Below are 21060 nucleotides of genomic sequence, written 5' to 3'. Positions count from 1 at the left end.
AAATTCATCAGGGAAAAGATTTGGATTTGATCCAGGCACTTAACTTGAATCCGGTAGCTGTTCTCTGGAAATCTCAATATGTGGTCCATAGAGATATTGAAAATGAAGGACTGCACTGGCCAGCTCAGCAACACCAAAATGCCTGGGACTCCACAGAAGCCACTGAATTCTTTCCTTGGTTAAGAAAATTAACATCACAATCTAACTAAGCCAAGAAGACATTTAAGAAGGTAGGCATATCACTGTCAAATTGTACAACTAAGAGAAGCATTCATGAATACAAACACAGAGGATTTACAAAAATGTGCAAAACAAATCAAATGTATTTGGACTGAAAATTAACTTGTATGTAGAATGTACAGAGAAGGAAAGAAAGAGCTCATGATCCAACGCGTATCACATTTTCTGTCAAACATGGTGGGCGCAGGGATACCAGTGGGGATTGGGCAGTAATGTCCTTTGATGATGTGACTGCTAATAGAAGCATCAAGATCAGGCTATACTCTTTAGTCAGATTTAAACAAATGCTGTTAAAAGAATACAAATGAATAATGACCTAAAGCTTACTAGCTTCTCAAGTCAAAGAAACTAGATGTTCTTCAATACCCAAGTCAGTCACCTCATCTCAGAAGAACAGAGCTTTTCAGGTACTGAAGACAGAACTGAAGACAAAGAGATCCACAAATGAGCAGCAACTGAAGTTGAATGCAGTAAAGCGCAAGAAAAGCATAATCCTCAAATGCAGGTGGTTTTTTAGGCTTCAGGTTTATTTATTTAAAGTTATATTATATTATATTATTACTTTTGAGCCTCTAACATCGGGAGGTTGTGCAGAAAAATGACTGTAATTCCAAAATATTTATTACAACAGTTTCGTTAAAGCTGAAAGCCTGCACTGACAATTGTCTCATTGTTGTCCCTGAAGTGTACCTGTGCTATTTAACCGCCCAGATCAATATCCCACACTTGACTAACAGAAAGCCAAAAGACATAGCTCACAAATAATGCCATTATTTTATATTAAAATATAAAGATAATGTAAAAAGACACAGGAGAGTAATATAAACTGGCACCCCTGTCAGGCACTCATACACAGACAGTACAGCTAGCACACATTCTCAGGAATCCACTGTCATGTTTCTGTCAATATTTCTTCAGGTAGCACTCGCTGCATTGTCGCTAGGAATGTTTCAAAGGCAAAGAGAGAGCCAGTTCACTAACGCTCACTTCTCGTTCATTCCTCTAATTCACATCTGCTATCTCTGACGGCAAATTGATCTCAACACAACATCAATAACCGCTTTGTGACCTAATTGTAATGAATGACTCCAGCAATTACATCCTGAAAGTGTAATTAATCCCCTCCTGATTTCACTGCAGGGTGTATCTATCATAACTTTAACAGCAAGCTATTAATCACTGAGGTTTTTGTGCATTTGTACAAAGCATTATTGGGAAGTAGAGATGAAGAAGGCAGGATAAGGATCGACAAATACACTAGGCTCTATGTGGTGCATTCAATTTGGTTAATTTAATACTGGTTTAGCATATGAAGATTAGCTTAGAGGACCTACATATCGATGACTGATTATCTTAGATGAACCCTTACTGGAAGTTAGAAAGGTCAGGGGGGAAAAAAACACATAACCTGTGAGAATGTGCAATTGTGTTTTTCTCATGAGAGTCTAGCTAGTCCCAATAATCATTAAATTATGGTAGACAAACTTGGAGTAAAGTTAGGTTTAGGTTTTAAGTCAGGCAACTAGTCATTTGGGCTGTGGATAGGGGAAGATGCCAGGAAATGAATATAAGTCAATGTAATGTCCCACAACATGAATAAAACAGATGTGTCGGTGCGTGTGCTTGCACCAAACTATTTTACCCACAGATCACATGATCATGAAGAGCTGAACCAGATGCTGGAGAATCACTTTCATAACAAATGACCATCCAACACACAAACCAACAACTTCAGTGCTAATTGTATCATACACTGCAAAATGTCACTGTTACTACATTGATCTTTGATAATCATAACATTATCAGTGACGATCAAACATTATTATGCATGTCATTGTGCAATGACCTCGTGCCACCTTTTTTCCTTGCAAGAAATGACTGATGTCATGTGAAGTGTTCTTTAAAGCAAGATCAGAAGTTTTTGGTTTTCATTTTTTCTTTTATTCCTCCTTGTTAACATTTGATTCATCCCTCGGTCTTCTGGGGTCCACTACCATCCATACTCACTTCATCACGTTGCTCAGCAGTGACAGCACAGCCTTTGGGTGTTTCCTGATCTTGTCTCTTACTTTGTAATTGCACTAAACTATTGCTGATCCAAGGCACAGCTGGGTGCAACAGCATTCACCTAATTCTCTTCGGCTGTGCTGAGCTATTCAGGCAGGGCGCATCCCTAAAATGAAAAGGTTCTTGTTCAGCACTGATTGCATACATAACTGTCAGAGTTGGAAAGTTACCCCCCTCCGCCCTGCCCCTCCACTTCCACCATAATCATCAAGAATGCACAAAACCCCCGATTGGACCTGAACACCAACACTTGAGCCAATAAACAGTCTGAGCAAAGAAGTTCACATCACATCCGCTTTCCTCTGTTCCTAAATAAAACCAAGCATGTGATATACTTGACTGTGAGTGATTTAATGAGGATCTGTTTCTAGTTCTTTTCAATTTTGCCACACACCTTCTGGAGGTTGTTAGGGAAAATTAATAGAGCAACGTGATGTGACAGGAAGCAGATCAGAGGATGATTATAGATGAACAGTGTGTACTAATCATGACCAATAAGTGAAGAAAACCAGATTTTGGGAATGACTTAGAGTTAAAAAATGTTCCCAATAAACAATGTTATACAAATAAATTTTGAGAAAAAATAAATAAAAGCTGAAAAAACATCAAATTTAGTCGGTCTTTCTGAGGAACAGTCACTTGGTGTGAAAAGGTTCCCAACTGTAGACCAACCAAAGCCATGAACACTGAGGGTGTTTTCACACCTGAGTTGTTTAGTACGTTTAAATTAAACTCTGCTTCAATTTCCCACTTGATGCAGTTCATTTATAGAGATGTAAAACACTGTAAAAACACCCTTTGGAACCCTTTGGAGAAGGCAGTCTCAATCCAGTTCCAATCAAAAGAGGTTTGCAAGTTTGCAAGCCAGGTATGCTTTGGCGTGCAGGAGAGTAAGACAGACACATAGAGTACACAAACTGTAGCAATTAGACATAAAAAGAACAAAATTGCCTAGATAAATACGAATATTGGAAGTAGGGCTGCCACGATTAGTCGACTAGTCACGATTACGTCGACTATCAAAATCGTCGACGACTGATTTAATAGTCGACGTGTCGTTTGAAGCTTTGTAAGATCCTGAAAGACGCAGGAATAAGTAGCAGGATTTAAGAGTGTAATAACAGACTGAAACAGAAGATGGCAGCACTGCATGTACAAGGATGCCAACTGCCGTTAAAACCCGAAGAAGAAGAAGCTGTGTCCCAGAATTCATAGCGCGGCCCAGCTCAGTTTCCAACAATGGTGGCAGCTAGTTGGTTTTACTCTTATTATTCTTTCTGGGTCACAAAATAAATGTTTAACATATTTTTAGGCGAGAATGTAGCTGTGTAAACCTCAAATATCTGCTCAGTTTATCAAGACACCACATATTTTCAAAAGTGCTCCGACGTTTTCAGAGACGTCTGTTACCCACTAGCTCGATAGCTAGCCGGAGGCTAGGCTAGGCTAACTAGAGCCGTGAGAACACCGGACTCCCGGCAAATCGTTTTCAAACCGACCGCCGTCTTTCGCTACTCAGGTTAAATATATATATAAGTCACTTAGATAACTTCAAAATGTTATTGTTTGGCTTTTTTTAGTATTTTATTTGTTCCTGAGTAAATCGGTTTGGCTGAGATTAAAGTTTTTACACAGCTGAATAAATGTCAAGCAGACAGCTGATTATCAGAAGTGTGAGATGCTCAAGAATTTACTCCGGTGTCCTGTTATATTTTAGATAGCAAGGAGTTTATTAAACCACAACAATCTGCAGATTTCATTAAAATTTAATAAACTATCATCTTGTCTTTATTTTTAGTTAGCACATACCTTAAACACTTAAAGCTGTAAGCTAATGATAGTTATATAAGAGCAGATGCTGCTGGTGCGATAAGCTGTATGTCCAATGGATGATGATCTGATTAGTCGACTAATCGCAAAAATAATCGGTGACTAGTCGACTATCAAAATAATCGTTTGTGGCAGCCCTAATTGGAAGTAAATTCTCCAGTGTTGTCCACTAATCCAGAGCATAAAACTTTGCCTTCACCCAAGACAACTTTGGCCAATAGGCAAACTGAACATTCTCACATGATTTCTAGGGATGCGTTTTAGATCTTTGGTGGTAAACAAATCATACTTTGTGAAAAGCTACAAGTTTACAAACTTATCAAGGGATATGGACCAAAGTAATGTGAGAAAACATTCTGCGATGCATGACTATGCCTGTGTTATGACTGATGTTGTAGGGTTATTGTTCAGTATGCAAATTTCAGTGTGCGGGTGCCTCTCCGTGAGAAACGTTTAGCGCCTCTTTGAACTGGAAGTTGATGCCAGTTCATTTGGTGCAGGAGCTGTTCTCTTGCAAGAAAATAAACAAGGTATAGATCACAAGGCTCTTGCCTTGTTATTTGCTTCACAGAACTTTGAAGTTTACGTTGGATTGAGTGTGCTGCCTGTACGAGCGTTTACCGATCAGAATCCATTAGTGTTCCTTTTCCAAATGCGCAACTCAAACCAAAGACTTAGGTGCTAGTCTTTATTGCTGTGTGATTTTAATACTGGTTTAGCATATGAAGATTAGCTTAGAGGACCTACATATTGATGACTGATTATCTTAGATGAACCCTTACTGGAAGTTAGAAAGGTCGGGGGGGGGGGGGGGGGACACATAACCTGTGAGAATGTGCAATTGTGTTTTTCTCATGAGAGTCTAGCTAGTCCCAATAATCATTAAATTATGGTAGACAAACTTGGAGTAAAGTTAGGTTTAGGTTTTAAGTCAGGCAACTAGTCATTTGGGCTGTGGATAGGGGAAGACTTGCAGATCAACTGGGCAAAAGACCTGCAACTGACAAATAAAGGCTATCTCATCTCATCTCAACTACAAAAATAGTAAGAATAATGTGTTGGCTGATGCCTTGTCTAGATCTTTGGAACTTGCTTTTTGAATTAAACATTTAGAGGAATGTTAATTCTTGTGAAAGGAGGTGCTACGACTGATGTCATAGGGTTGTTGTTCAGCATGTAAATCTCAGTGTGCAGGTGCCTCTCCGTGATTGGTGGATCCAGAAGATGGATTGGTTATCTAGCTGGAGATGACATATGTTGAAGCTGCCATGGACTGCCATTCATTCATCCTCAGCTCATCCCAACAAAGAGTTCGTAGGGGTGGACTGCCTTTTATTTTCATTATAGCTTTCTTTTGTTTGTGTATTTTGATTAGGTAAGTTTGGTAAATCCTTAATATAGACTCACTTTGTTTGTTGTTTTGGCACCCTGAAGTTATAACCAGCTAATGAAATAACATATTGTAAATAAATCATTGTAGAGTCGTACCAATTGTGTGATGTGGCAGCTTGAGGTCTGACGAGGATGGATCATGTTGTGGTCTGGCCACCCTTAGACGGGCCATAACAGATAGAGTACAGAAACATCCTTGCCATGAATGGATAAGGATCTTCAAAGTCCCACTGGGAAACAAACCCATGCAGAAGTGACCAAGAGCAGCAGAGCTAAGAGCCTGTCGACAAAAACAGCTGTTGGCTAGCCATCTAAATATAGTGGTGGTTGACAAGAAGCAGAATATATGACAATTGTACCTCATAGTACCATCAAAAAGAAGCAGCATAAGACGACTGACAAGTACAAGAGGATGAAAGAACAACTGGAAAATATGTGAAAAGTGAAGTCTAGACTGTTCCCAGTGATAATAAGAGTTGAGAGAATGGCTCCAGCAGATTCCAGAAATAACATCTGAGGTCTATGTCAAAGAGTGCAGTCCTAGGAATAGTTAAGATACCGCAGAACTCTCTGTCAGTGAATACACAACATTTGGCTACTTTATAATAGTAGGATAGCTAATATAATTCTCATGGAAATTAACCAAACTTCAAAGGTTTTCTTGCCAAGACAGAATATTTTGAATATTGAATATTTTTGAATATTGTCCACAGCTGTAATGGTATATTAACTAGATATTGTCAAAAAAAATTTATTTTTCATTAAACTTAGTGTCTTGTTAATAATAACATGCATTCCACCTAAGTGAAGTAATTCAAGGGCCCTGGTATTGTGCCTGTTGGGTCACTTACATAATGGACACATGATGCAGTGACAGCCCATGATGCAACAGCCTTTTAAACAAACATGGTCACTTGTAAAATGAGGGCCAAGCCTCTCTCCGTTAATAAATATCTCACTCCTTAGAACACTCTCAAATAATCTCCTAAATAAATCCAGTTGTCCTCTCTTCAAGCTCTAGACTAACGTGACCTGGATGGTCTCGAGAACCCACACAGACACTCTATTTCCACCCTAAAACACAGACACATTTTTACGGTGAGCCCAATCTGAAAAATATAATTACGTCTAAGTTAAAACTCTTACTCCCCCTTTCTCCCCCTATTAAGTAGCTGACCATAACTTCTTGTAAGAACTTCGTAAATTGTAATGCTCATTAGTTATTACAAGATGATTTCTATACTAAACATCTGCCAGCTGTTTTGAAAACATCTGCCATTACTTGTAAACATGTAGGCTTTGTTATGGTAAGATGTCTTATTGTACTATTTTTCTTATATAGCAAACATGCTGCAGTGTAGCTGTTCTCTTCCTTTTCCCTGTCTCTTTCCCAAAACTCATATCTGTCTTAATCTTTTATCCCAAGATCCTCTCTGTCTCGTCTCCCCTCTACACTTAAGTAACACATGCAGATTCTGTTGATCGCTCCATTTCTGCATTATCTTTGAATGTGAAATCTCTATGCTCATTCTAGCCTGGAATATGTTCAAATACTGAACAAGGCTTTCCTTTATCTCAACTTTTAGTGACTCTGGTGGCAAGCTGTTTTGTGCAAACTGGGATCAAGTAAGCTAACAAATGACTCGGCCTTGGGCTCGAAGCTTGTAGCACATCCGCAGAATACCAAAAGGAACGTTTCTGGTCGACATTAATGCTCGGATAGGAGGCAAGTAGCTCAATTTATTAAGCCTCATAAACACTCTTGCCCCTGGATACACACTAACACACTGTAAATTCATGCGAGCCAGCCACATACACTCACACATACAGAGTGACATTATAGGACTCGTGGTGGGTTGATGGGTGATTTTAACCAGAGATGGTGGGATGAAGGATCAGAGATGGGTGTTCAACTGTCCCCGAAACCTCTGAGTCCCTGTTTTCCTGGCCTGACCTTTTGAATCAGTCGAACCCAAGAAAATCATGCTCTGAGACATCAGCCAATTGTGGCTCCAGACAAATCCATGTACTGCATGCCATCTTTGGCATAATCATATTTGTAACCATAACAAAGATAAGAGAAGGGAAATCAAACGGGTCATCTCAGAGTACTTACATTTGTGTTCAATGAAAAGGGTACATTCAGTTTTCCCTTTCATCACATGAGAGGGCTTTCTGGTGTTAACAAACAAGCAGTCGTTCTCCCATGGGATTAGAGTTGGGCTTTTTCCAAACTAGACAACCTCTCTCAGTCCCTAATGTCTGTGGAAACAGATGATTATTCTGGCATGTTAAAACTCACAAAGTGTAAATTTTCTTATCCTGATCCACAAGAGTGCCAGAGTCACAGCATTAGATTCAACGTTCCAGATTTTTCACTGTACTGGATGCAAATATAATAGAACAGCCTAGGCTATTCATATTAATCCATAAAAATAGTTTGCTGAATGAAAGTCTTTCCATAAATCTTGTTACGTGGAATGAGGCAATGTTGATCTTATTAAGTTCCCTGCAGCTTAAGTTAAACAGTAGGCCCTCCATAACTAACATAATGCAATTTTACTATGATGCCATTCAGTGCTAATAAAAATGTTAAAGTAACTTGCTCAAACGAACCGCAGACCTTACAGAATAAATTAATCCGGCTGAGACGTTTAATATATGCAAGAAAGGTTTGATGGTTATGGCACTGTAGCTCATAAAACAGGCAAAGCTTCTGAGTCAACTCTGATGATTTCTTGCAACCAGCTCACCCATACTAACAGCACAAAAACACACATAAAACAATGCTAATATCACATTAAATGTGATCTCTTTTATGCGAGTATTTAAAAAAAAAAAAAACAAAAAACTTACAAAAACAACAACAACTTGTCAGTTGTGTATATGTAGTTGATTACTGACAGTACAACGAAACTGCCTCCACTTTAACGCGTTTAAATCACTGCTGTTAAAGCTCATTACAGCTTTGTTTGTCTATTTTTAGGTGACATGGCGCACCTGCTGCGCACTCCTAGACGTTAACAGTCTGTATCTGATGACTGCACACTGTGCCAAAGTGCTATGACGCGCCACAACATTTGCGCTCGTTTTTGGAATTACTGCTTTTGAATGAATGTAGGCGGTCAAGTAGAAGCAACTACCATAAAGAGAACAGCAGAAAAGCAGCTCAGACATCATACACCCTGGGTCTGTCAAAAGCAGTTACCCCCTCACGTCATCACGTCCTCGGTTAACCTTCAGGGCAACGACGTAATGCGCATTTCAGTAATCAATACAAACGGCCGTGGAATTATCTAACTTACCTCTGAAGCTGATATCAGATGCGTGCGTTCAGCCGAAGGTCTGAGCTGCCAACTTATGCAGTTTGTTTAGAGAAACTAGGAAGTATTTTGTAGCTGTTGTCTGGTTGCCTCTGTACCCCTCCTCTCTCACACATCTGGTCCCCAAACTAAAGGAGGACCTCCCATTCAGGCAGCTTCGGCTGGACTCTGCGGCACCCACTTCTCCTCAAAGGTTTGACTATTTTTCACGATTCAGGGAGTTCCCTATGCTGTCTCAATAAAATACCATCCAGTCTTTGAAACTGAACAATCTTTACATGGTTCTTAATCCTTGCGGGCTTTTTTCTTTTCTTTTCTCTCTCTCTCTCTGTGATTTACCAACGGCACCTGAACTTCTCGTGGCCATTTTAACCCTTACAAACTGTTCTGGTCAGATTTGACTCTTTTTGGCTTTTGACAACATCAAAAATGTCAGTCTGGTGCCTGAAATTTGATTGATTGTTCTTGAGTGACCCATTAACATTAATTCTAGACGCACATGTGTGGGTTACTTGAATCAAGGAAAATTGTGGTTTTGTGCAGTCTTGAAAGTATGAAACTGTACGTGCTGACAGAAGTCAGACTTTTGGAAGTTCTAAAACTCTACATACTGGTCTTTGAATGATCAGGGGGGTCTCGAGAGAGTGAAATAGTAAAATAGCATGTAGGACTGATCATATATGATACACATGAGGAACAGACACAATATAGAAGTCAGAGGGTGCCTTAAAGAGATATAGGGTGACTATATAGTTGGTTAGCATTGCTGTCACTTCACAAGGTTTATTTAGTTGTTATTCTGTGTTTGCTCAGATTTCGCAATCAGCATTCCAAAATTGGAGGTATTTGTCTTTGATGTATGGATGTAAAATTATGGAATTGTAAAAACTATACACAACTGTATTTTGTATTTCACATAGTGTCTAAATTCTTTGCACTAATAAATATTTATGTTGTTGTTTTTGAGGTTTATATCAATAAGAAAGCTGGATAAATAATAACTTATAAGTTTGCACTTCTTCCCACTTTGTATGTGTAAACTAAAGCAGCAAATGTGAAGCTATATTGTTGTGTATTTTTGCTTTATTTTTGTGTATTTCTTTCTAAATTACTTTCTGTATACTGTTTACATATTCTAAACGAATGCAACAGAACAATGCATTTGTGCTCGTAGACATGAGCGAGATGATCTGCTTAAGTTCAAGCTAAGCAACAGAGTGGAAATTTTAAAAAAAATGAAAAAAGTGATGTTGACCATCTCATGATGTTTGGTGTCAGATGGTCTGGTTGGAGCATTCCAGAAATTGCTGACTACTGAAAATTTCCCACACAAACATATCTAGGATTTAAAGAAGATGTTACAAAAACATTGATGTCAGAGGATAGGAAGGTAACTTAAATAGTTACAATCAAAATATGCACAAGTGCATCTCTGAACGCACAACATCTTGGACCTTGAAGCAGATGGGCTCTGGCAGAAGATCATCCTGGATGGCACACCTGTCAGCTAAGAACAGGAAACTGATGCTCCAATTTGGATTAAACAACAGATAATTTAAAAACTATAGCCTGGTCTGATGAGTCTTAATTTCTGCTGTAACATTCAGATGTGGTATTTAGAAGTTGGTGCAAAAACATGAAAGTGTGGATCTATCCTCAGTGGCTCAGGCTGCTGCTGGTGGTGTAATAGTGTAGTGGTTATTTTCTTAGCAGGCTTTGGATGTTTTAGTACCATCTGAGCACTGTTTAAGCACCACGATGTACCTAAATATTATTGCTGATCATGTTCATCCATTTATGACCATTTGTTCACCACCTTGTTAAATATGCGCAACAAAGAATTAAGACTGTCCTGAAGGTAAAAGGGGAATAAAACCCAGCACTAGAAACCTGCAACTTATAAAACGGCAGTGAGTGTATGTGGATCCCTTTCTTTTATATTACGATATATTGCGGATAATACCTACTGCAAGCCTGTCAAACAGCTCTTATTAGCAACTTCTCTTTTTATATAGTCTGTTTAAATAATGAATAAAGCTTCAATTTTTAGACCTTCAACCAATAAAAATGGACATTTAGAAGCTCGTGCTGTTTTATGATGCATATAACAGCAGCCATGCTCCTGACTCTGGTCCAACACAGTGATACATCCATCCAGAATCCCCACAATTTCATCTATAAAAATATTTTTTCTCTGTTCATGCGTAACAGAAACCAATTCAAAGGACTGAGATGTTTCTAAAAGCCTTACCTGTGACCTTTTGGAGTAGAGTGAATGTGAGACAGATTTACATCTGCATTTGTCATTAACACACATGGTTTAGAAATTTTTGATCCAAATATGATCTTCACTCATTGCTGAACATCCTAAGGGACGCCTGCCTGTGGATGATGTAGACAAAGAGCAGATGCCAGCAGACCCACTGTCTCTGCAGGTGAACACAGAGCTGCTGAGAAAAAAGGGAAAGATACACGCCTGCTCTCTGCCTGTCACTCCTCTCCTCCTCTCTAAACACACATTCCCTTTCCAGACAATCGCATCTCTCCATCTATCATTTGCTTCAGTTGTCAGCAGGTTATCTTAGAGGCAGCCCATGAGAGAGCCCATAGTTATGGTACCAATTCCAGCTCCTGAATAGAGTCCATAGTTGTAAAAGTGAAGAGCAAGGTCTATCCCGTTCCAAGTCCAAGATTTAATGGAGGGCTCACTGTGAGCAGGGGGTTGTGCCAGCATTTCAACTCAGCTATGGCAAGGGATGCACTCACCTGACTATCCCATGAAATTTTAGCCCAGCTTAGTGCATAACTTCAATGCAACTTCCAAAAGGAAAAGAAAACACAAGTTGAGTGGGAGAAGAGCAAGACGTGGGAGAAGCAGTGAGGGGAATGTACAAGATGAAGAGGCTGTGTGAAAGGACTCAAACACAGCAACAGACTGAAAGGAAACAAAAGGAAGCAGCCAAGACTATGAATGTTGTTTTATCGAGTTCATTTTGTCGCCTAACTCTTTTCCCCACTCCAAAATACACTATTACATCATGCTGACCATGGGAAACATATCCCAACACAGTTGAGTGTCTTGCTCATCTTTTTTTTTCTTAGTCATTTCTTGAGGATCATTCTAAATAATAAGAGTCCTTTGTCTTTACTTAAAGAAAGGCATAGACACGCAGTGGGCACAAAAAATGCAGTCACAGTTTAAAAATTATAATGAGGACTAAACATAAATTTATAGTCTCCTGACAAAAACCCTGTCGAGTGTATGGAAAAGCTTATGTTTGCTCTGTATTTTGTTAAGGTTCCTGACAGTACAGTAGCCTAATCCTACACTTATTGATGTTGACATGATACAGATTTACTTCAAAAATAGCTAATAAATTAGCTCAACATGAAACAAGACCTCAAACCCCAACTATTATTTCAGACTCATTTCGATTGTCTGTTTGTAGTAGATCAAAGCGAAGTCATGTCTTGGAGCTATTTTGATGACCATGTCTGATGAAAAAAAGAGAGAGAGAGAGAAACTAGAGGGGGAAAGCTAAACAAAAGCACACTTTAATGGCAACCACAAACATGTTTTATTCACATGAATGGATGTCACAGAGACAAAACTGGGGGATATAAACAACTTCAGGGTTTCCCTGGCTGTCTATAAGCAACTTGTACTGTCTACCATTGACCCGGTCTCTTCCATTTCATGGCCTTCTACCTCTGGAATTAAATCTCCCCCAATATTTCAACATGTTACAATTAGATAAACCAAAAACAAACAAAGCTGTATGGCTGAAGCAACATTAAAACAAGTTGAACAAAATAAAGTGTCTCACAGCCAGGAGAGATAATATGGACCAGATCCAGGTGAGTGTTGGGAAATCAAATCAATTAGGACAAAGAGCAGCTGTCCACAGCAAATTCTACTTTCTCCTTCAGATCATCAGACAAGAAGGGACGAAAAAAGGAGTGCAGTGCTGGTTGTTTTGAGGAATTTTCAGGGATTTTTGCAAACCCTCTGCGGCATCTCAGGGTTAGTCAAACAGCTGAAGTCCAAATAACCCACTATTTTCCAAAGCTGATGTAAACAAGTACTGGTGCTGATGAAGTGGCAGGGTGATGGTGTCCAGGAGCAGCACCCTCCTTGAAGAGACAATAATCCCGCTGTGTATTCTTCGGCCTGTCAGGTCATTATAGTGATGAAACCACCAGAAGGGGCCACAGTTGATTTTGAAGCATCTTGGTCTTTTCACAATCTCTGAGCATTTCCACATTGCGACATCTGGCTAACAATGAATTAAGCAGTTTGCAAGGGGAAAACAGAAAAAAGGCTCCTCTTTGTTTTATCCATGACCTTCAATATTTGTTAAAAGACTATCTAACTTGAGTGCTTGTCAGACTGTATGCATTTGTTGACCCCCAATCTTCCATAGACTCTTCAGGTCCTGCTGTAGGGAAAGATTCTAATCTTTGTCAAACCAGATGGACTCTCAAGTGGCCACAGATGTCACAATCTGGACGATCTCGCCATTGTCTCCATGGATAGCACCCTGGATGGCCTCTTTCACTTCCATGTCTGCCTGCAGGGCTGGTGCCAGCTCAGCAGCCTGAGATAAAGAAAAGAGAAGAGATGAAATAGGTGACAAGAAAGGTGAAAATACAATAAACGTTCAGTACTTTTACTGAATGTTCACCAGGTAAGGGGGACTGAGGACCAGTCTTAAACCAGTCTTAAGTTCTCTGAAGAGCGGAGTATATCAAAGGGTTATTTCAGATGATTTGGGAGGCTCCAGAGAGTATTCTAACTGTTTATTTTTTCCTGTCAGACAGTCTATTCTCTTGTGTAACTGTAGCTGTTGTGTTGCTCTCATAAAAACCACCAAAATCCGTTCACAAAAACAATTTTACGTGACAGAACGTTGCAGCTGATCATCAGCTGCTGTGACTTTAGTGTTTAAACACAAACATTTGGATCATAACTAACATGTTAAAAGATCAAAAGACATGCAATAACACAAACTAACCAACTGAAACATAGTTGACTAAAAAGTACCCTGATCTCAAAGGAATATGTTTCCCCTCAGTTGAGGCTGGGACTTTCTTTGTCAAAAGTTTATGCCTTACTGTGGGAGTGGATCAAGTCTCCACTCATTGCTGCATCACATCCACCCTCTGTCTCACCACTTCCCTGCCTTTCTTAATCCATTCCTACCAAATGAAGGTACAAGAAGCCAAAAGTTAAATCTTTTTTGGTTTCTTATATAATGAATCTTGCCCTCAATTTAGCTTCTTTGTTGGAATTAGCCCTTGAAATCGGATCACTTTGCCAGTAGGGGTACAAGCAGTTAGAAGCTGGGATTATAGGCACTTTTAGGTTAACACAAAGTAGTTATCCATTTCTGACATGGCAAGTGGAAAAAGTGCTGGCTTGTAAAGCTGCCAGGAGGTCCAGTTGTAGGGAAGCTAGACAAAATGATGTTGGTAAGCAGCTATACGCTTTAAACCTCATATATAAACATCCCAAAATGTGACGAACATTCATTTTCACGATATGGGAGCATTTTCTCTGCGTACTAGTCAAATATAGTCACACAATATCATTGCCTCGCTACAAAAGTCAAGTGAGATTGACACAAAAAGCTGTCTGCATTTCATAAAGCCCATCCTAAAATCCCAAATGTGTAAATGGAAGTGGTCAGAACCCAACTTCCAGGGAGTGATCTTAAATTAGCAGGACCACAAAGGCACACAAGGAGACAACTCTGGAAAAAAAAAAATAGGGTGAATTTACATCTTTTAATGGCTGGAGTCCCAAAACTTTGCGGTCACACCTTGTAAAAGCCTAATGACACCTATCACAAACAGATTGACAAGTGGAGAAAAACAAGAGGCTAGCCATTTGGATTTAAATGCTTCCCTGACTGTCTCTATAGTCGATGTCAGATGTATCGAGTTATTGTGTGTCTAAAAGCCCTGTAAAAGAGGAGGTTCATGACTCAGTTCTGGACGATGACCATGAGGAGTGACTCATTTGTTCCTCAAACACACATCCAAGGTTCCCTCAAACACACCTGCAGCGTTTAATTCTCTCTCCAGCCCAACGTGCTGTCACAAGACAACAGCATTGACTGTAGCACAGCTGTACCATAGCAGCACACACAACACAAACATGAGACACAGCGGCAGTAAAAATGGCAAGTTCAGCACCTTTGATTCCAAGTTTGTTTGTTTTGTTTTTTAAATGAGAACTGAAAGACTCTTAAGCTATCATAGCACAGACCTAGCTCTACCCTTGCAAATAACAAATGGAAGAACGAAAATATGTAACATGTGTACTAAAACCAGGCTGCCGGTGCTTTGCAGTCTCAGCTTTAAACTGTGTCACAGTTTAGCCAGAAGTTAGAAATGCTATGCATTCTTTAGATAAAAAATATATCGCCTTGCATTGCGCACCACTTCATATGTCTAATGGAAACTATTAAATAAGAAAAAGAAGAAAATGCAGAGAAAACTAAATGCAAAATCTGGAGTAATTTTCCAGCATGTTGCATGAATGCTTCCACATGTGTGTAAACAGATGAGAGCCAGTGTCTTGACTTAGCAGACTGCAGAAAAGCAGGAAAAGAAATAACCTTTCTATGAACTCTGAAGAGAAAGTTAACAACGTTTAAACTAGGATATCAAAACAATACAGCCTACATGTCCTTTGTTTTATTAGGTCCTTTCGGGTAAAGTTTTTCATTTAAACCTGGAAAAATATCAATGTTAGCATACAGATGTGTTTTAAAACATCTTAGAATGGGAGCTTAAAGTCTACTCGGTTAATAAACACACCGCTGTTTATGAGCAGTTTCAGTCTGTTGTTGAGCATGTCCACATGCTCTTGGTGAACCCCAGCTCTACTCAACATCAACATCACACTTGTGACTGATCAGACTTCTGTCAACTTTGTTGATATCTGTCAAGATCTGTGTACAATCCAACATTAGGAAAAAAATGAGCTCATTTTAGATTTAAAGGTTCATTCAAACAAATCACTTGTGTAAACAAACAGCTTGAATTCTCACTGCGCACAGAAATATAAAGTACAGATTCTGAAATACAGTACATTGAGTGGCAAAAACTTTGTGGGCTCAGTACACAAATAAATTGTATAACAAGGCCATCAGTATGTGTATAATCCACACCCAAAAAATGTAATCAGTATAAAATGCTCTAACTACTTTCGTGTTCAAATCGGCAAGGAACAGATTATTGAGACAACTATGGACAGCAATTCCTTACTCAAAAGGCAAAATCTTTTTTTTTTCCCTTTCAAATCCACTGCTGTATGGCTGGTCAGCACATTTGCTCTGCATTTCTTACAGGGAGATGAATAAGCCTGTCCTGATTCATATCAGGACAGGACTGGAACCAGAAGTAGGCTGAAATTCCGCCTATTTACATTATCACACCACAAAAACCTGACTCGTAGCACACGCGTCAAGGAAAAAAGTAGGAAAAAAAGGACTAAATATTCATCATATCTGGGGAAAAGAAAAGATGACAGAACAAAGGAGACGTGCATTTTTTGAAGGGTTAAAGTGACCACTTCAAAGACTACAAAGGCAAGTGTCTGCACAACATCCTGATTCCACATGTGGCTGTTGCTCAGCAAGCTCACTCATTGAAGGATTTTAGAAATATCTACTAATTACTACTTTCTCCCCTCTTGTAACATTCCACCTCAACTTGATTATGTTTAATTACTGTTTGTCCAAACACCTGTCATAATGACAGAAAGCAGAATGTATGCCATTTAAGCGATGGTATAAGAAAAGGAGAAAAGCAGATTTGGTGTACCTACAAGTACTTTAGCTAAATTTTTGAAGCAATATTTGAACAGCATAATGAAAATATACAGTACATTTACTGCCTCTTCATGAATGGTAAAGCAGTTCAATAAATACATTTAAAGGTAGAAGACTGTACATTTCCTTTTCGAGCAATAACTGCAAGCTCCAAGATGCATCCTAGCTCAAGAAAATGAAACCAGCCCCATTTGGATTTATATACATTCTTGATTCTTGAGGTAATTTGGCATCTTAATGTTTGTTTGTTTTGTTTACGGAGTCTGACTGGCATCGTTTTAACAGAAAACAGATTATATTTACAGTTTATTTACAAACTAGACAAAAGTGATCAACATCAAAACAGACATGACATGTTTTCTTACAGTATTCTGAAATGCAATATTTATTGTGGAATAACTAAAAGCAAGCAATAAAATTGCAAGATTACTACTGGGGGATCTGTTCCATGAGGCTACTCAGTTACACTCAATGTGCTCTTTGCGGAGTTTGCCTTTTTTTGGAGGGTGTGTGTGTTTGTGTTTTACCTGTACAGCAGCCGTGTGATCTGCAACAGGAGCTAGTTGGACATACTGCACTTGGATGTCAGGTGGGAGTGGGGAGCCCTCCACTGCTGTGGCTCCTCCATCAGCTGAAGCGACAGCTATCAACTGAGCTCCACGAAGCACCTAGAGCAGAAAAAGAGTGGCGATGAAAGCGGAAAGGTCAAACACAACTGGGATTTTTAGTCCTTTCTCTGATTTTTCATGAATCAGTTAGAAAAACTGAGCTGAATAAAACATATTCAATACGTTTCCCCACTGCCAAGTGTAAAAATCCATCATAAGAAAACTCATTATTTTACAGCAAACGCAATAAGAAACAACCACAGGAATATTTTATTGATGTCCTATCTGATGTTTTTTATGTCTTTAATGATTAGTCATCACTGAGTACAAGCATGATGACACACAAATGCAGCAAGAAACTTGGCAACTAGGAACGAGTCATGTGGTGGCATAAATAAACATTTCATCCCCACTGTTCTCACTTCTCCGCATCCCACTCTTGGGTTATACATCACATCTAAGAGAAACTTTATGATCCAGTCATTTCAATTAAGTTCTGTTTTCCTGGGTTCTATAATGTGTTATGCTCACCAGCAATGTTTTTTATTTGGGTTCAAATTTAGAAAAAGAAAGGAAACTGTTGGAGAATGGTTAGTGAGACATCGCAAGGGGATCCTAATCTCCCACGGCGCTGAAAGTCAGCCAGACAACATTAGAGATCTGCGGTTTTGATGCTCTAATTACAGAGCAGTGCAGTGCAGCTGGAGTGTTGTTGAGTAGAGCTTTAGTTCGTTGACGTGGTTCCTATAGATAGACTGCAACCACCAACAGAGAGGATTGCATTGCATGTATACACTTGCAGAGCACTGCTGTTAATTTGGACAACAAATCTTTCATGTGACAACAGACATACAAATTAACATACAATCATCCTGTCAACACAAGCATACAAAAAGAGAGATGGAGGGAAATATTCACTAAGCTTTGTGCTTGTGCATGGTTTGAAGAAATGCATTTCAACATGACCTGACAGCAGGATCTTATTGATATTTTTTTTCCTTATTTCAGTGATGCCTGGAAAGCTTTTAGTTATGAGAGCTCTATACTTCGGTCCTATTCAAGGTGCCCTTAGTGCTGAGATAATCTTGCATATGCTTAACACACACACACACACACACACACACACACACACACACACACACACACACACACACACACACACACACACACACACACACACAAAAATAGGGCCAAAAATGCAAGCTGGCAAAAAAAAAAAAAAAAAAAAGGAAGGAAAAAAAAAAACTCATTACAGATGATGTTTGCTGCCCTGTAACATCCCACACTGCTTCCCAACCCCCCAGCCCAGCCATTACTTTAAAGTTCTGAGCTTGTGATGTGCCCCAAAGGTTCAGTTAACCACCCCAGTACCCTCCGGCAAGAAGTTCTGCCAATCTGACCACAAAATGTGCTGCTTCACCACCACAGTATGTTAGGCCAAGCCAGCCCGATGGAAGCTATTAGTGTAAGAAATCAGTCTGACTCACTCAATGAGATAATTAGGACGCTTCAAGGACAGGAGTGGATCGAGGCTAAGTGGGCTGACCTAGTATATTTCCTAATGTTGTAAACCTCAACATCTGGCAATAAACCCATTCTGATTCTGATTCTGATTCTGATAATCTAGTCATCTGTTAGATCTGGGTCAAAGGAATCACACTGAGTGAGAACCTATAAAACACTGAAATATTTAGAGCCTTAGCCTGGAGTTTTGGTGTAAAGACGACTCATACGTTTTAAAAAAAAATGGATTTCATGTTCATACTCAACATGTTAAGATATTACACTTTTATATCTTTACTATAAATCTGAAACTGAGGCCAGCAGCCAGCCAACTTAGCATTAAGACTAAAAAATCCTGATAGAGCTAGTCGTCTTCTTCCAATCTTCAAACTCAGTTTAAATTAAAGCTCCCTGCCTTCTGTCTCCAGTTATATGTTTATTTAGCATACAGAAACGGTGTATAATGCTAACAATTCTGGGAAACATTTGCATTTCCTTCTGTGTCAAACGACGTTTACATTCTTGAAACAGCCATCATATTTTAGAAACTATATGCTAAAAGTGTTCAGACAGACAGCTCGGTGAGAAACTAAGAGGAAAGATCCACCTGCTTAATGGTTTCATTATGGCAGACATCCATTGCATCTCTACAGTCTCTACTCTTCTATTAGGGATCAAAACTGGCTTCTTTCAAGTGCTTGTCTGTCTGAAATCGTACATTGAGTATGTGTGCCTGTGTGCATAAACTCAAGCATGATCATACGTCAGTACTTACTGTATCTAAGTGTACAATTACCGGGGTTTAAGGGATGCTATGGTTGACACATGAGATTGTAAACACTTGTCTCACTCAATTAACGTCTGAACCTCCATTTGAGAGCAGTTTGCATTCTCAGCTGTGAGGAGCAGCCCACAGACTCACAAAAGCATTTACAAAGTTGGAACAGTGTGTGAGATCTCTGCAGCGATTACACACGAACTTCTCGGGTCCATATCCTGTCCCACGACTTTCTTTGTCAGAACAACTCGTCTCCAGTATTTGAGGATAATACTGTCATGCTTGGCTCTAAAGTATAAAGTCAGTCTAAAACAGCAAGACAAAATGCTCTCGCTCATAACAACTAAATCTAATCAGGGGATAAATTGTGGTTTTCTTTATCTTTCTCCCCCATTAGCATAAATTATAGTTTTGTTGTCTATAATTACCTCAAGGTTGGAAGTTTATATAAAGCACTATAAAGCAATTCTTTGAGTACTGATGATAATTACCGCTCATTCAGCTAATAGAACATAATCATCATTAGGCTGGTTGGCAATGATGCAAAAACAAAGATCACTTTAATATATCAAGAAAAGTTTTCACGAGGTAAAAAGTTATGATTTTTGTAAATTAGGCTGAATCAACAAATAGACTGTAAGTAGAAACAAATTATACATTATACAAGGTGAGAAGTGTTTGTACTTGGAACACACGAGTCTCCTGACACTGAAAAAATTTACTTGGCCTGATTGCATAATAACATCGGTTTTCAACTACGATTTGGAAGAAGTCACTTAAAACGTTGCCCAACATATTAGATTTGATCTAGGGGGCTTAATTTGTCAGACATAGGGGCCACCAGTGGATCTTAAGAGAATAAGTTACTGTTGACCTCAAGGTTTTGGGGATTTGAAGTCTTAAATAATCAGTTTGAATGGCCGGCCACCTTCATGACCAAGTGCCAAAGAGAAGAGCAGCCAGGGAGCATTAAAAGCTATGGTACTGCCCCACAGTACTGGAGAGAAGAGCAATTCTCTGTAGGCTTTGTTAGCTATCACGGTCTTGAGAGAAAAAGGGAAGAAAAGAATAAATCTTTTGCTGATGCTGTAATGCTTTCAGTAATGGATCCAGGACGCTAAAGAAATACAGCAATGGGAGAGGAAAGACAAGTGAACAACAACAGCAGCCTGATGCAGAAAACATTCGCAACTCCAACAGCGAAGGAAAATAACGAAAAGGATAAACAAAGTTCTTTACCAAGTCTTCATTTACTTGCTTTAATTCAATTTAAATTTTTTCTGCATTCACTTCATATGAAAGTAGTTACACTTGATTTACACAAAGGTAATGGGTGTTAAGAAAAAAGACACCTCTGAATACCCATCCTCATCCTCAGTCACCATCCAAGAGTAATGCAACAGTGAGACAACCAGCATTCACAAGGCATGAGCCAGATGCAAGCTGGCATTAATTCCCAGTCTTTCAGGAGGTCTCAC

At 39.2% G+C, this 21060-nt stretch overlaps 1 protein-coding gene and 1 long non-coding RNA gene across 3 annotated transcripts in view; both read right to left on the bottom strand.

Moving 5' to 3' along the window:
* Positions 1 to 10285, bottom strand: part of LOC146664664 (uncharacterized) — a 134704-nt gene extending 124419 nt beyond the window's left edge. The window contains exon 1 of the long non-coding RNA XR_014912367.1: positions 8835 to 10285. This is a non-coding gene — a long non-coding RNA (uncharacterized LOC146664664). The remainder of the gene's footprint in view (positions 1 to 8834) is intronic.
* A 2092-nt stretch (positions 10286 to 12377) lies between these two features.
* banp (BTG3 associated nuclear protein) overlaps positions 12378 to 21060 on the bottom strand; it is a 34977-nt gene continuing 26294 nt past the window's right edge. For both annotated transcript variants that reach the window (XM_085411873.1, XM_085411874.1), the window contains exons 12-13: positions 17221 to 17361; positions 12378 to 13450 (exon numbers count right to left, since the gene is read on the bottom strand). In XM_085411873.1, coding sequence (XP_085267999.1) covers positions 13334 to 13450; positions 17221 to 17361 — 258 coding nt within the window. In that variant the 3' untranslated portion in view covers positions 12378 to 13333. The remainder of the gene's footprint in view (positions 13451 to 17220; positions 17362 to 21060) is intronic.

Source organism: Rhamphochromis longiceps, linkage group LG7, assembly GCF_057381845.1.
Source record: "Rhamphochromis longiceps isolate RC_006_pf linkage group LG7, R_longiceps_female_GT1.1, whole genome shotgun sequence".
In the NCBI taxonomy this organism is placed as follows: domain Eukaryota; kingdom Metazoa; phylum Chordata; class Actinopteri; order Cichliformes; family Cichlidae; genus Rhamphochromis; species Rhamphochromis longiceps.
This window is presented reverse-complemented; position numbering and strand designations above follow the sequence as displayed.